This window comes from Vombatus ursinus, unplaced genomic scaffold (assembly GCF_900497805.2).
Source record: "Vombatus ursinus unplaced genomic scaffold, bare-nosed wombat genome assembly UNPS02014818.1, whole genome shotgun sequence".
NCBI classification, from domain to species: domain Eukaryota; kingdom Metazoa; phylum Chordata; class Mammalia; order Diprotodontia; family Vombatidae; genus Vombatus; species Vombatus ursinus.
The window spans coordinates 2,586,740-2,601,991 of record NW_020954596.1 but is presented as its reverse complement, the minus strand read 5'-3'; the positions used below and the strand labels follow the sequence as shown (position 1 = coordinate 2,601,991).

The 15,252-nt window shown below is 47.3% G+C and overlaps 1 protein-coding gene across 3 annotated transcripts in view; it reads right to left on the bottom strand.

Annotated features, from left to right (window-relative positions):
* Positions 1-1,163: 1,163 nt before the first annotated feature.
* CUNH20orf194 (chromosome unknown C20orf194 homolog) overlaps positions 1,164-15,252 on the bottom strand; it is a 170,525-nt gene continuing 156,436 nt past the window's right edge. For all 3 annotated transcript variants that reach the window (XM_027836287.1, XM_027836288.1, XM_027836289.1), the window contains 6 exons: positions 11,652-11,758; positions 8,891-8,965; positions 7,887-8,092; positions 6,948-7,013; positions 6,267-6,360; positions 1,164-5,238 (listed from right to left, as the gene is read on the bottom strand). In XM_027836287.1, the coding sequence (XP_027692088.1) occupies positions 5,120-5,238; positions 6,267-6,360; positions 6,948-7,013; positions 7,887-8,092; positions 8,891-8,965; positions 11,652-11,758 (667 nt within the window). In that variant the 3' untranslated portion in view covers positions 1,164-5,119. The remainder of the gene's footprint in view (positions 5,239-6,266; positions 6,361-6,947; positions 7,014-7,886; positions 8,093-8,890; positions 8,966-11,651; positions 11,759-15,252) is intronic.

The window sequence follows — 15,252 nt, the reverse complement described above, 5'->3', positions numbered from 1 at the left end:
GAACTCAGGTCCTCCTGAATCCAGGGCTGGTACTCTATCCACTGAGCCACCTAGCTGCCCCTGCCTTATATCTTGAGGTGTTTTACTAATCCACTCTTGTTCCATGCTCTTCCACCCACCCAAATTGGACTGTTATCAGCTGCTTTCCATCTTCACCACCACCAAAAGCAATCCCTGTTCAGTTTCCTGTCTCTGCTTTTGTTCACACTGATGATCTCTATGCCTGGAATGCCCCCCCCACCCAGCCCCACATACTTTTTATTCTTTGCCTACTGAATTCCTAACCCTTCTTCCTTGAAGGCCCAACTCATATGCTTTTTCTCCATTTAGTCTTTCCTGATTTCCTCTAGTATTTGGTAATAACCTTCCCTCAACCTGTATGTACAAGACACTTTTTCACATAATGGATTTCTCATGCAATATTATGTTTTTTAGTTATCTTTATTTGCCTACTAGAATCTGAGCTCCTTTGAGGGACTCATCCTTGCCTCCTAAAGGAAGCAAGCAGAGGACCCAGGTTAAAAGTCGCAGTTCATCTATTTAATACCAGTGTGACCTTGGGAAAGTCCCTTACCTCTCTGGGTCTGCTTCCTCATCTGTAACATGAAGGGGCGGGATAATCTTTAAGGTTGTGTGTAGCTCTGATTGTCTCTCCAAGGATAATTTTGTGGTCTGAACATGAGGAGATTTAGACTCTGGGGATCCTAGGGACCACGGTTTCCTATCATGGTCCTAGGATACCACTTCTCCCTCACCTCACCTTACAAGCTGAGCCCTCAGCCTCATCTTTGCCTCAGTCTCCTAACTAAGCCTCCCCCTTTGTCTGTCTCTTTAGGATGTGTGTTCGCGCACACACGTACGACCACCTTCCTGTGTGTCCAGAAGCAGGACAGTGGTGTCTCTCTGATCACACCACGGCTCTTTGAGGAGTCTCTTCAAATACCTGGGGCCTGAACAAGGGAAAAGGTGAGGCCTCTGTTGGCCCACTTGGTGGAACAGCTACAGCTGCACAGACAAGCCTGGGGACACAGAGTGAGCGGCAGAGGGATGCTGTAGCTGCTGGGGGCTGACTCTGCCCAGCCTTTCTCCCAGCTTTTTGCTGTCTTCTCCACATTCCAGGGCTCTTGGTCCTGCTCAAACCCACAGTAACAGTCAAAAAGGCATTTTACTTAGCAGTGACAGTTTATTGGTTCTTAGTGTCAAGTCTGAATTACAAATGTAAAAGTCACAGACACAAACCGCAGGTACAAATATGTCAAATAATATAAAAATAAGTGGAAGCTAATTTTATAGACCCACTGAATTGAATGTAATAAATACAATATTAAGCCAGAAAGCTTCAACCACACCATTCAGTCTCACTGAAGTTACAGTAGTGTTTGTAAAAACAAATTTTTAACTTAAGTTGCAAATATTAAAGCATCAAAAGCTAGTATAAAAGTGGCTTTTGGCACACTGTCCATGAGCTCGAGGGTCATATTTGACAATTTTGGACAATTATGAAGGAGTATATGTCCAACCCAGGTTGGTAGACACATCTTTACAAATCTGTCGACAATTAACCCCACGAGGCAGCCGGACACTCACAGTTTACAAGCTTCTATCCTCGTTACAACTTTGCCCATTATAAAAGCCCAAAGGGCACCCCAGAGTTACCACTGTGCAAATTCTCCAAAATCCCAAAAGAATTTGGAGAGAAATTTTCCTTGGCCATCCCCTGGGGTCAGGGTCCTGCCTATGGGACTTCACAGCTGCAGCCCAGATCCTGGCTCAGGGCACTACAAAAAGCCCTTTGATAAGGTGACTGCATCCCCCACCCCAAACCCAAACCAACTATAACTTCAGAAATTCTAAATCCCATTCACTCCAGGTGATACAAAACCTAAGCTGCTAACAAGGTCAGCAAAAAGCAGGTAAACCCCTTGAGGACTCGTGCCTGTACTCTGGGACTCAGAGCTCCAAATGCATGGATTCACTTCCTGTCCCTCCATTTCTTTTCCCTACAGTAAAAAGATAAGACACAGTGTAATGGCACTTCTTTTTGGGCCACTGGCTGTTCTGAGGGATGGCACTTTCCCAGGCTGTACAGTAGCTGTAGGTCCTCTCACCTGGGATAACTCATGCTACCATATGTCCCTGAGCAGACCATGGCAGAAAAACTAATCCAAGCCAAAAAAGGTGGCTGACTTTTAGGAACCTCATAAAGAGTTCATCTAGCAGAGGCCAGCCCAGATCCAATTAGGCCTGGCATAGGTGCCAAGCTTCAGGATCACTATTCACAGGCGTTAGTCCTCAAAGAGTTTATACAGTTTAGCCAGATGTGCTAAGACTCTTCAACTAGGTTAACATGGCGTGTGTTACACTTTAAAGTCCTTTCACCAACATTGTATCGGTCATATAGGTTCAAATATGAGGGGAAAGAGAGTGAACAGTCCGGGGGTGGAGAGCTTTGCCCTTTGGCCGCTCAGCTCCAAACGGTCACCCCTCATCACAGCTTTGCCATTTGGGCTTCATAACATTAAAAATGAACATTTTCAAAATCACAGTTTTATATTCAGAGCTGAGGTAATCACATAGTCTCTGATCCCAACAGAGAGGAAATTGGAACAGTACCACAGGTTGGTGAAAAGACTTTTTCCATGGGTATCATACAGTCAGTCACCAAGAACACTGCGCAGTGAGCAATACAGCAGCGTGAGGGTCTATGCTATGCATGGCAAGGCCAGGAAGCTGACGCTCTCTTTAAAAATGGATTCTTTGTGCAGCAGGATTCTCAGATTCCCCCAACCTCCAAGAGAGTTTCACATAAAACTTCATAGCAATAGTTGAATGAATTGGACCACTGGTGTCCCCCCCCCCACCCCCAATGCTGCACAATTTTGAGTTTTTAAAAAGAGTTCAGCGGAACAAAAGGAAGCTACAGTATCTTCATCTATTATTTAATCAATTGCACTTCAAAGTCTACACAGTTACTGATTCCCAAGCAGAGACAATGAGCTAGTCCAGGGCCCATTGTCACTGCTTTTCTGCACCAGGCATGTGGTTGCCCAGGCAACGAAGGATCCATATGGCTTTGGCATCACCTCAGTCCCTTCTTCTCATGGCAGGCATGGGAAGGGGCCAGCCAAATGGTGTCTTGGAGATGAAACGCTCACTCGTGCATTTCTTTTTTCAGATGCCTTTTTCAATGTGAGGTTTCTTGCTGAATAGAATCTGGGTTCTTGTAATCCCAGTTTAAAACACCGATCATTATCTTCTCCAACACAACACTTTTGACTGGCTTCCAAACCTGGGCAAGCCCCTGAAAACAGTTTTGCTACACTAACTTTAGCAGGCACTAAGTACAGTGAAGACCCACATGGAGTCATGCATGGAGAATTCATGGGATCCATCATGAACTTTCTACTTGGGGCAAGACTTTGCTCCCCCTTAAAAATCTCCCCGGATAGTTAAAGCTCACTAATGGTGTCACCTATGTGCTTTGTAAAGAAATCACATGTTTTACCAAGTCCTAAGGCATGCACAAGACTAAATTCTAAACTTGAGAGGCTCAACATGACAACACCAAAGGCCATAACAAAAGCGATGCCTACAATTCTGAGCCCTCGATCACTCCCATCCAGACTTCCCCAAGGGGCTGCCCTGGTGGACACACAATCCCAACTAGCCAAGTCCGCTCTGAATAATATTCAGTCACACTTGCTTTAATGTCCTACTGAAACCAAAGCTATTGGAAGGAATTGTAGGACACCAAACACTTTGCTTGTTTGCTTGGGCAAAAGAGACAAAAAGTATTTTGAATACGTTTGCTGGAAGACAGTGACATTTCCTCTCCCTTAGGAGCCAAAGCCAGGGGCAGCGAGAGGGCTTAGGGACTTAGAGTAAATTTTCCACAACTAAGTCTTATTGCATCATATGTGTGTGTCCAGGACTGGGAGGAAGTCACACCACAGCCAAAAGCCTGACCCTCCTCTGCCCTATCAGAGCGGATCTAAAGCTCCGTGGAAGGAGAGTAAAAAGGCAGAATTAAAATCCATGTGGGGGGGAGGTCCAGCAGGCACCTGGGAGGGTGACAAGACCCCCCCACCCAATCTCCTTGTTTAGAAGCCTAAAATTAAGCAACAACTCAGCTCCAAACCAAAATAGTACTGACGAGCCAAGGACACTGATGTCCTCCCCAAACTGAGGAGAAGGAACAGTGCTGGAGTGGTCTACAGAACAAAGGAAACCCAGCTCTGGGAGACATGATCTACCCTATTAGGCTTCTTCCAGTCTGGAAGGGAAAAAGGAAACCAGCCATTTTTCCTCATATCACAAGTGGCTGGCCAGAAATCTCCCAGATAGGGCCTTCAATCTCTGTGAAGACTATTCTCACCTCATGTACTATCTCTTGCAGGGATCTAAGGGGCCTTGGCATTGACCATGGCTAGGGAGTGGGGATGGGGGACACTGGACCTTTAGTTGGTCCCTACACAGGAGGCAAGAAAGTCCTACCTTCTCTCCTTTTCACTCTTACCACCAGTTTCATAAAGACTCCACAAGATGAGGGAGAGAGGCCTGAAGTTCATGCTTCCTCCAGACTCTAACTCAAGACTTGGCTAATGCCAGAGAAGTGAAAGGTGTGTAGGCAGCTCAGGAGAACCCTTCATGCAATCCTGATAGTTCCTTACCCTTGAAGAGCACTTCCGCCCTCCCACAAGACAAGAAACGGCACAAGCCTCCTTCACAGGCTTTTTTTTTTAGGCCAAGACAGGACGACTAGACTGCAGACAGCACTTGGGGGACAACAATCCCAAGACTGCTTCATGGGGTGTCTACAGTCCCTCATTCTCCTCTGTCCTTGCAAAAGCAAATGAGGGTCCAGGCGACGATTTTGAGAAAGCACTGTATCTTGAATCAGGACCACATGCAAATGAGACAGCACAAACAGGCAGACCAGAGTAAAGAAGCAGCTTCCTGCCAGGAAACACGTCCTCAGACATGTCCCAGAACGCCGAGGGGTAGACAACCCCTGAGTGTCTCTGACCATGTGAGAATAGGGACAATGTGTGGAGGTGGCAGCCGTGAGGCTGGCACTTGTGCCCGGGGCTCTTGCCTGGGCACAGAGAACCTTTGTGGGCTAGCTCGGGGGCTTCTGCTCAAATAGGTCGGGGTACTCCTGTTGCTCCAACTCTCGGTTGTACCTCTCAATCTCCCGGTTTGCTTCCTCCACATAATCATTCATAAATTGGTCCATTACTAATTTCAAATTAAGGAATACAATGCAGTCTGTTGGAATCTACCAGCTAAAAACTGCCCCTGACTCTGAATAATCGGTGGCCTGAAGGGATGAGCTCTGCTCTTCATTACTCCTTACTCCACTGCTGACAGGAAGAAAGGAGATGATCAGCCCTTTGAGAACAGAGCTGGTCTTTCACATGTGGAATGGGACAGGTCTTGTGCTGGAGTGAGGGAGAAGAAATGTCCAGTGACTCTAAGGAGGCTGGGATGACCCCCCTCCTTCTCATCCATCCCTAACTCCAGAATGAGAAAGAGGCAGGAGAAGCAGACTGTAGCTAAGAAGCCCAGCAGCAGAGGAAAGGACTGACCTTTCCTTGGACAAACATCCACAGACAAAAAGAGTCAACCCTGCAGTCCAGAGTAACTGGCTGCAACACAACACAACTTGATTTGGGCCTGCATCATGAATCAGGGTATTGGCGAGCCTCTCCACACCTCCTCTCCCCTGCTCCTCCTCTCCCTGCCTCATGAGGGAACATGCCACTAACTGGCTCCACATGTTGAGATGAGGGAGCAGCAGCTTCCTCCTTGCCTCCTTTCCCAGCCTCAGCCTCAGCCTCATGCTGTAGGCAGAGGCTGTCCCTGTGCCCCTCCTCTGAGACCTCCTGTCCTCCCTCTGTGGAGTGACTGATGTCAGTGGGCCAGGTGGCTGGCCTGACACCAAACTGCCCCCTCCCCTGGGTGCACACATATTAAAACCTTCTGCTCTGTGCTCGAAGAAGAATGAGTAGGGAAAGGGGGAGACAATTTCCTTCCTAGCCTAATTATTGCAGTGCTTTTCAAAGGTTAAGATGCAGGGTTTGCCTCCACAGTTTCCACCACAGAACTTAAGACCTGAGCTCTGCTTTTTGCATATCCACTGCTTCTGGAATGCCTCTAGAAAGGTAGAGACAGGGCTGCACAATGGCTGTGACTCAAACCTCCCACAGGAAAGTCTATCTAAGCCTACACCTGGCTTTCTCCATAGCCCTGCCATGCAAGGATACATGGGTGATAATCAGTCTTGTCACCAAAGAAGTTGACAAATTGGGTTCCATTATAAAAATAACCTGCAGGCAGGGGGTCCAGGTGGCGTTTCACCTGCAAGAAACAACAGAGATCATTAAAAATGCCCTGCACCCGCTCAGAGTCTCCCTTAGCTAACTTCAGTTTCTGCCAGCCTTTCCTTTGCTCCCAGGCCAAGAGCCCACCTCTCTCATCTCCTTTTCTCTCCCCTCACCCCAACTTCTCACACACAGGGGAAGAGAGAACTGCCACAGGTCTCCCTTCACCATCTGAATACAGACTGAATACAGGGAGTAACCCAGTGGAGCCAGTTCCCCATCCCCTCCTCCACTTCACCTTGGTGCAGGGAATAGATTTCTGACCCTTGGAGCTGCAGCAGGAGCAGCAGGGGGCTGCCTGCCCCTTGGGCTTCTCTCCCTTGGGGCACAAGTGGGCTTGCTTTATATACAACCCCCCCCCCCAACCCAGTCGCTGTTCTCACTACCTCACCTAGGATCAGAGCGAAATTAGCTCCCAGTACTAAGGCTGAAACCTTATCCAGTAATGGCTCCATCCATTGGTAGGCCATGCCCTGAAGTGCCCATAGATCTTTAAGAGTTTCTAGGACCCTCATCCAGTTTCTGTACATTAGGCCCAGCCTAGCCTCTGGGCAGGGGACTTACATGAATGTTCTTGATCTCTTGTAATGTCAGCATCCCCCTGGTTTTCAGGGCTTTCCTCTGGGGTTTCTGTGTAGAAATTGAGGGATAGGGGAGGGAGCAGAGGTCAGATGGAGTAGGCAACAGAGAGCAGTGGTAGAGTCAGCAAAGGGGCAGAGGCAGCCACATGAGTGCTACCAGACCGGACAGTGGTGGTGGTGGTGGAAGGCTCTGGCTGGGCATGGTGAAAGGATCTTCTGCCTACTGCCTGAGACTGTACCCCCTTGCAGAGGGAGAGATAGCATCCTCACTCAAGCATAAGGTAGGAAAGCTGATGTCTTGACTTGTACAGCCAGGCTTTTCTACTGTGACAGCACTTGTTGCTGGGGCCCATCCTTCGTTCATCCTAATGCCACTAGAAGAATCCAGGGGAGGTCAATCCGTGGCCTGGGGCAGGGGGGGTGGTCTGAGAACTGTTTGCATTCGAGATCTGGGGCTCACCCTGAAAAGCACTCCCTCTCAGACAGTAAATTGAAAGGGCTGCCTCAGAGCATTGGAGGGGACTAGCCAAGGACCTGAAGTAGTCTGTACCTCACCCAGCCTGTGTCAAACAGAGCTTCTGCCTCTGCTTTCGCCAGCACCACAGGAAAGGCACCTGGATATTTTCTCCTCTTCTAATCCACCCCCCTCTTATAAAACACCAACATCGTTTAAGTAGCTGATTGCCTATACTGTCTTAGAGAGAAGGAACATGAGAGGGGAAAATCAGGGAGCACTTGAATCTCACAAGCTTGCTCTGCCAAGAATTGGTGATCCACTGATGCCCTGGGTGGGGCCAGTGGAAAGTTACCCTGAGGGTGACCAGACTGTCCGGGAAGACTGCTGGCTAGGGGCTGCCTGGAACTGTGCCCACATCTGGGACCAGTGTCCAGCAGGAATGTCCCCACCTCACGAGAGGCACACCTGCTTTGCAGTCTGCCGTAGCCAGTCCTTGACGCTCTCCTCTTTCAGAGAGCAACCGATGAATACGAGGTAACTCTCCTGCTGAGCGCTGCCATCTCGGGGGGCTCCCCGGGAATCTGGAGGTGGGCTAGGACCCGGCAGAACCGGCACAATGCTTAAGGAATTAGTTAGTGTGTTGTGACAAACTTCCATCATCTTTTCTGAGTCTGCAAGGAGAGAAGAAAATTAGTGCTCCGAGGGACTGGCCCTCAGATAAGGACCAATGATACAATCTCTCCCAGGCTAGAGGAAGGTTCCTTTGAAAGGGTGGTTACATTCCCACACCAGATCAGGCAATTAGATCTTCTCCATGGCTATCATCAGCCTACTGCTACACCTAAGTATTTTAAATGCCAGGTACCTTCTTCTCTCCCCTAGGGCCCTGTGAGTCTGCAGTTGCAGACTGCAACAAAGAAAGGTTTCCCCATGGGAATAGGAGTCTTTGTTATGATTCAGCCTATAGCCTGCTGTGTAGGTGGCTCTGGGGCCTTCTCCTCCTCCCTGGGTTCTACAGACAAGTTAGCTGAGCTGCTTCTACTCAGCTGGAGCATCTTTTTGTCTCCAGCAACCAAGAGAATGGGCCACGCTCTTAAGACAGTCCTTTTTCCTTGCGTACTCCTCTCACCCTTTATACTACTATTCTTCAAATAAGGAAATCTGGGGCAAAAATCAAGTAGATTCCAAAAGGTTGGCAGAAACAAGTCAAGTCCTGCCAACATGCTCAGTCGGATCTGCAGTGATGAAAAGAATGGGCGACCTCATTCATTCATCTCACAATTGAAATGGGCGGAGTAATAATTGCTGGGGAGAGAAAATACAGGCAAGTAAATGCACCCAACACCCTTGCTGTCTGAGTTCTAGCTTTGAAAGAATGTGATTAGCTGTGGAGTTAAGGAGAAGGCAGCCAGTGAGAGGTCCCTAAGAGACTCACAGCAGAGGGTTCCCAAGCTTCAGCCTCCCTTTACCTGAAAACTTCACTTTGCCCAGGATGTGGTAGATGTTTCCGGAGAAGGGGCTCTGCTTGATCAAGGACTTGATTGCTGTTGGGAAGAAGAAGAAGAAGAAAGGGCTGTCATTGCCCTACCTGTTGGCTCCCTTGTGGATGGCCCCAGAACTCAGCACAGTCACCGCTGGAAAGGGCCACTGACTGAGTGGGCACCTATGTGTGACGAAACTCATTCTCTTACTATCAGTGACATGTTCTGATTACTGTCTGTGAAATGTGTGACGTATTGTCAGAGATTTTGTAGGAGGCTTTGGTACTTTCCTGGTTAACAAAAAAAAAAAAAAGATTCACATGTGCAGAGGGTAGGGAGTGAAGCTAGCAGCTCTCCAGCTGCCAGCATTCAGACAGATTGGAATCTGATGGCATGAGAAGTGGAGGAGCAGTTTGGAAACTGACAAGGAGTTGGGTTTGACGGTTGGCAGCATGTTAGATGGAACAGTGGATAGAGTTGGGCCTGGAGTCAAGAAGACTCACCTTTCTCAGTTCAAATGTGGCCTCAAACACTTACTAGCTGTGTGACCCTGGCCACGTCACTTAACCCTGTTGGCCTCAATTTCCTCATCTGTAAAATGAGCTGGAAAATGAAATAGCAAATCATTCCAGGATCTTTGCCAAGAAAACCCCACAAGGAGTCATCTGTGGCTGAACAATGACTAAACAAAACAAAGGGTCACTCTAATCAGTAGCAGGGCAGAGGTGCAAAGGCCAGGTCCAGATATTTTTTAGAGGGAAAGGGGAGATTAGTTACTTCTACATACCAAATTATCTCAATCTTGTTGGTACACGCTTGTTTGCACATCATCTCCCCCATTAGATTGTGAGCTCCTGGACAGCAGGGACTCTTTTTGTCTTTCTTGGTGTTCTTTAGCACTTAGCCCAGAACCTGGCTCATCGTAAGCATTTAATAAATGCTTGCTGACTTGATGAGTCAGCCCTGGAAGCTGTGGTAAGAGATCTTAGGATTTCCCTTGACTCGATGCTAAGTTGTCATTTTTCTCAGCTCCTTGTTTTAAAAAAAAATCGCATCTGGTTTTCATCTAGGTCACACTCACTAACCAGGGTGTCCTCCAGGGCTCCATCCTGGGCCTCTCTTCTCCCTCCATACTACTTCAGCTTGTGATCTCATCAACTTCCATGCATCAATTATTTCAAAACAGATTATTCTCAGATGGATTTGTTGGCCCCAACCTCTCTGCTGACCTCAGGTCTCAAAGCTCCAGCTGCCTCCTGGACACCTTGAACTGAATGCCCCATAGACATCTTAGACTCAATATAGTCAACCCTGAATTCTTTACCATTCTACCTTCCTTTTCCTAACTTCCCCATAGCTGTCGAGGGCACTACCATGCTCCTAGTTCCCCAGGTTGAAGCCTTGGCGTCAGTTTTATCTTCTCCATCTCTTTCTCTCTCTCACCGCCCTGCCCCACTACCATATAAAGTCAGCTGTCCAGTCCCTGTCTTTTCTCCCTCTCCTATATGGCCCTTTCTCTCCTCTGACCTTCTCACCACTTCAGTGCGGGCCCTCAGCACCTCACGACTGGGAGCCCTACACTAGCCTGCAGGTGGGTCTTCTTGCCTCGTCTTTCCCTGCTGCAGTCTGTCCTCCGCTCAGCTGCCAAACTGCTCTTTCTCAGGCACAAGTTTGACTAGGCCACCCCTCCCCTTCTTCCATCATCTCCAGAATCTGATATGAAGTCCTTCGTAGTCTGGTCTCTCTGTACCTTCCCAGTCTCCTCCACACATTCTATGACTCAGTGACACTGGTCTCCTTACCTTCTGACTCTGCACGCGGACTGCTCTCCAGGCCTCAACTCTCTCCTTCACTTCCAGCTCCTGGCTTCCTTCATGGATGAATCCCCACCTTCTGCAAGAAGCTTTTCCTGGTCTTCCTTAATCTTGGTGCCTTCCCTTTGACACGATCCCCAATTTATCCTGTATTTATCTTGTTTGTATATAGTTGTTTGCATGTTGTCTCCCTTATTAGACTGTGAGCTTTTTGCGGGCAGGGATTGGTGTTTTTGGGGGAATTACTTTGTATCCCTAGCACTTTACACAAAGCCTAGCACACAGCAGATGTTTAATAAATGCTTGTTGACTGACTGATTGACAAGATTAACTAAGGGGAAAATGGAGCTTGTCCCATGAGTAGGCCAGGAGATCTGAGCAGATCAAGTCCCTAAGAGCCCAGACAAAGAGGGAGGTAGGGGCGCAGCTAGGTGGTACAGTGGATAGAGCATGGGCCCTGGAGTCAGGAGGACCTGAGTTCAAATCCACCCTCAGACATATAACACTTACTAGCTGTGTGACTCTGGGCAAGTCGCTTAACCCCCTTGCCCAGCCAAAAAAAAAAAAAAAAAAAAAGGAGGGAGGTAGGTCCACTGGCCCAACAATAATCATTCTACCTTTATTAAAGAGAGGGCTTGGCTGCCCACATTACCTCTCTTCCAGGACTGATGCTGCTTATCTAGGCTCCTCCCTAACAGCTGTATGGTCTTGGGACCTGCCTCTCTGCACCAGTTCCCATAGGGCAATGAAACTCTTCTGAGGGGAGTTCAGGCCAATTTGCATGACAAGTCTAAGATCTCAGGCAATACTGACCTCAACCACAGAAAGGTCAGTTGGTCTTAGGCTGGCCTCAAAAACCCAGCCTCTCAGGCTGCCAAAGGAAATGTTAATTTCTTCTCCCCGTTGTTGGAAGGCAATACATCAGGGTGTCTTACCTTTGCATTTGGCCACAAAGCGAGCCTTCTCCAAGGGGCGGCCAAACCAGACACAGATCTGAACCATTGGTGGGAAGACTGAGCCTGCACGAAATTTACCTTCATACCTTCAAACAAATGCAAATTTGTAAACATGATTAGTTTTTTGAATATGAATATTGTACTTGATTTTCATTTCTATATATGCTGTGTTACAAACATGTATATGCCTCTTTATTGTATGCTTCAGATTGGGAGGCTGGAGGACAGGGTGTTTGGGTTCCCCATTTCAGGTCTGGCTCCCTGATCCTGAGGCTGAGTATTTTCCTTCCCTGGCTCTGCCTTGCAGCTAATTCAGAGTTCTGTTCTGGCTCAGCAGCTGGAGAGGCTCTGGACTGTGTGCTTGCAATGGACCACAATGGATTTCCCAAAGTTCAAGGGAAGTGATTTATCTTCCCCTCACTTTAGGGAACAGACTAGATTCTGGGAACTGTGAGATCTTGGTGCTGCCCCCATCCTTTCTCTCTTGGAGGGTACTACTTGGGATTCTGCCTGTAGAAAGGGGAAAGGGTCATACTGCCAGCTCCCATTTCCTATGGAGCTCAAAAGTTTACAAAGCACCTGCCCACTGTAAACTATAAAAGGCAGGTAGGTCAGTATTAGTATTTCCATTTTACAGATGAGGAAACTCAGGTGACCTTTCTATCATGAGTTTATGGAACGGCCCTGCTATTCTAAGGAGAATGAGTCGTTTTTCTGGACTGCGGAAAGAAGCAGATTTGGGCTTAGGGTTACAATAAGTGAAAAAACTCCAAACATTCCAGCTGGTTTCTCAATACCTGGTGGTCTTTGCAAACTCTCCTCCTTATAACTGCTAATAGTAAAACCCCTCAATCGAAAAAGGAAGTCAAAGAGGTTGTCATAAGAGGGGAGTGGGTGGGGGGAGGGGAAGGTTACCACCTGCCTTAATTAGTGTGGATCTTATTTATACTTGAGCAGCTCAAACAAGATATAACAAAGAAAGAGTCCCTTCAGTCTGTTCCAGGAGCCAAACTGATCTTTCTTTATAAAGGAAGTAGGCACAGGCCAATACTAACAGCCATGAGACGTACAGTCTCCCTCAGAGGTCTTTGTGTACCTGTAACACTAGGCTCCTCAACCACCATCACTGTTGAGGAATCCTTCTTCCCAAGTTTTAGCTTTTCAAGGGAAATCCATGCATTCCCACTAGCCAAGAAGGCCAGTGACACCAGGTCTTCTGGGAGCCCAGTAGTGAAGACCCTTCCCCACCCTGTGCTAGTTGTGAGACTAGGACCAGATCTCTAAAAGGGCAACTTCCTGCCAAAGGAGGTCTAGGAAAGAGACCTCAGACTGACAGAGGAAAAGGAGAATCTGGTTCCTTTAGTTTGCTCCCTCTCCAGGAAAACCTCTTCATGGTCCATGGCCAGGCCAGTTTTAGATGGGGTGTGAGGCGTGACTTTTGGCAGGGCAATTGCTGTGCCAACCAGTGCAGGACTTCCCCACAGGTATGGCAGGGCAGGATGGAAGACAGTGTTGTCCTGGCCCCAAGACCAATTGTTTCCTGGAGCTGAGGAAATCAAGATACTCCTCAGAAAGAGGGAGGATGTGAAGCACTCTGCCCCCAGATTTGTTATATCAGAGGTAGCAGAGGGACCATCTCTGCTAAACACAGAAGATCTGCTAAATCCCCACTTTCTTCACTGAAGGGAGAGGAGAAATGTTCTTTTTTTTTTTCCTACATCCAATTCTGACCCAAAAGGAAGAACTGACTTGGGATGCAAAGGTTAACAGGAACCTTGGAAGAAATCATCTCAGACTTTGGTACCACCAAAGAAAAGAATGCTGGTCACAATCCAACTTTAGGAGAGCATATTTCAAAAAAGTTGGATAAATGATAGGCAGAAACCACATTATTCACTTTGAACTATCTAATATCCACCACATAATTCCTCAGCTCTAACACCGAGCCAACTTGAGCCACACAATGACATGATTAAACCTATGCCCATATCATTTCACAGATCTGCATAAGCACCAACATCCTAAACTTTGACATTTCACTGTCCTGTCACAGACTCCTATTCTCCCATCTCTCCTCTTCTTCAGTAACATTAAACATCTCCTCATCCTCATCATGACTTCTTGTCCCATGATCCCTTCACTACTCTGCCTTCACTCGTCTCCATGCTCAGATATGACTTTCATGATTCACTTCTCTAGATCCTTTTTTCTTCCCTCTTTTCACCCACAATCATTCCCAACCTCCTAATCCTTAGCCCTGGACATCCCTTAGGTTTCTTTTCTCGTGTTTCTAGGCTGCTCAATATCACTGGAGAAAGAAATGGAAATGAGCTGTTCACGAGGGCCTATGTATAACCCTAGCAGGGCCCTCACTGTTGCTCTGGAACTCTATTACTCTTACTGTTATTGCTCAGATGACAGGTGTAAACATTTCCCTCTCTCCTCACCATAGCACCTGGCTGATAGTAGATCCTTAATGGCTTGCTGACTTGCACTCCCAGTGATGATTTAGCTTCCTACTTCACCAAGACGATTAAGGTCATCTGACAAGAGTCCCTCAATTCCTTGCAGCAATGCTTTACAGTAGTAAAACATCCTTTTCCTCCTTCTCATCTGTTTCAGAAGAAAACCTTTCTACCCTGAGCTAATGCTAATGCTTCTCTGATTTTATCTCCTCTCCCTCTGGAGGGACCCAGTTCCAGCAATCAACCCCCTCTTTGTCAGACCCTGGTGAGTCTCACTCTCCCTTCCTCCCCAGATCTAATCAGCTGCAAAGCCTCATCAATAATCTCTCTACAACATCTTTCTGTTTTTCCTTTTTTTTTTTTTAGGCAATTGGGGTTAAGTGACTTGCCCAGGGTCACACAGCTAGTAAGTGTCAAGTGTTTGGTCTGAGGCAGGCTTTGAACTCAGGTTCTCCTGACTTCAGGGCCAGTGCTATATCCACTGCGCCACTTAGCTGCCCTATAACATCTTTCAATCTGTTCACTTCTCTCTACTCTCACAGCCATCGCCCTAGCCCATTTCCTTGAAATGGAACTAAAAATTACAGCTGTTTAACAATCAAGTGACCTGCCTCAGAAAATACCCAATTGTTAGGGTCTTAAATCGGAGCATACTTTTTGAGGAGAATCCTGTTCTGAGTGGAAGGTTGAACTAGGTGACCTATGAGGTTCCTTCCAACTACGATTCAGATTCTGGGCCAAATTCTATTAAACTAATCTCATTAAGTGCCAACTGTGTACAGAGAACTTTGTTAGGTGCTGAAAGGAGATGTAAAATTTAAGTTGGACACGGTTCCTACCCTCATTGAGCTATTGAGTTCAGGATAGCAATAAGAAAGATGCGAACACTTGTTCACTACTTCAAGGATGTGTGATTTGATATCTGGTCCCTTTCTACCAATGCAGTGAAATATTTGTTGAACTGGACTGTGTGCCTTAGCAAATAGGCTGCTGTAGCTGAAAAAAAGTCCCTCACTTGGTGACCTCCTGGGAGTAAACCTCTTTATTCTTAATTAGGCTGGCCCTTAGACATTAAGCACACAATCTGTTCTTTGGTGATCCTATCCCATGTATTC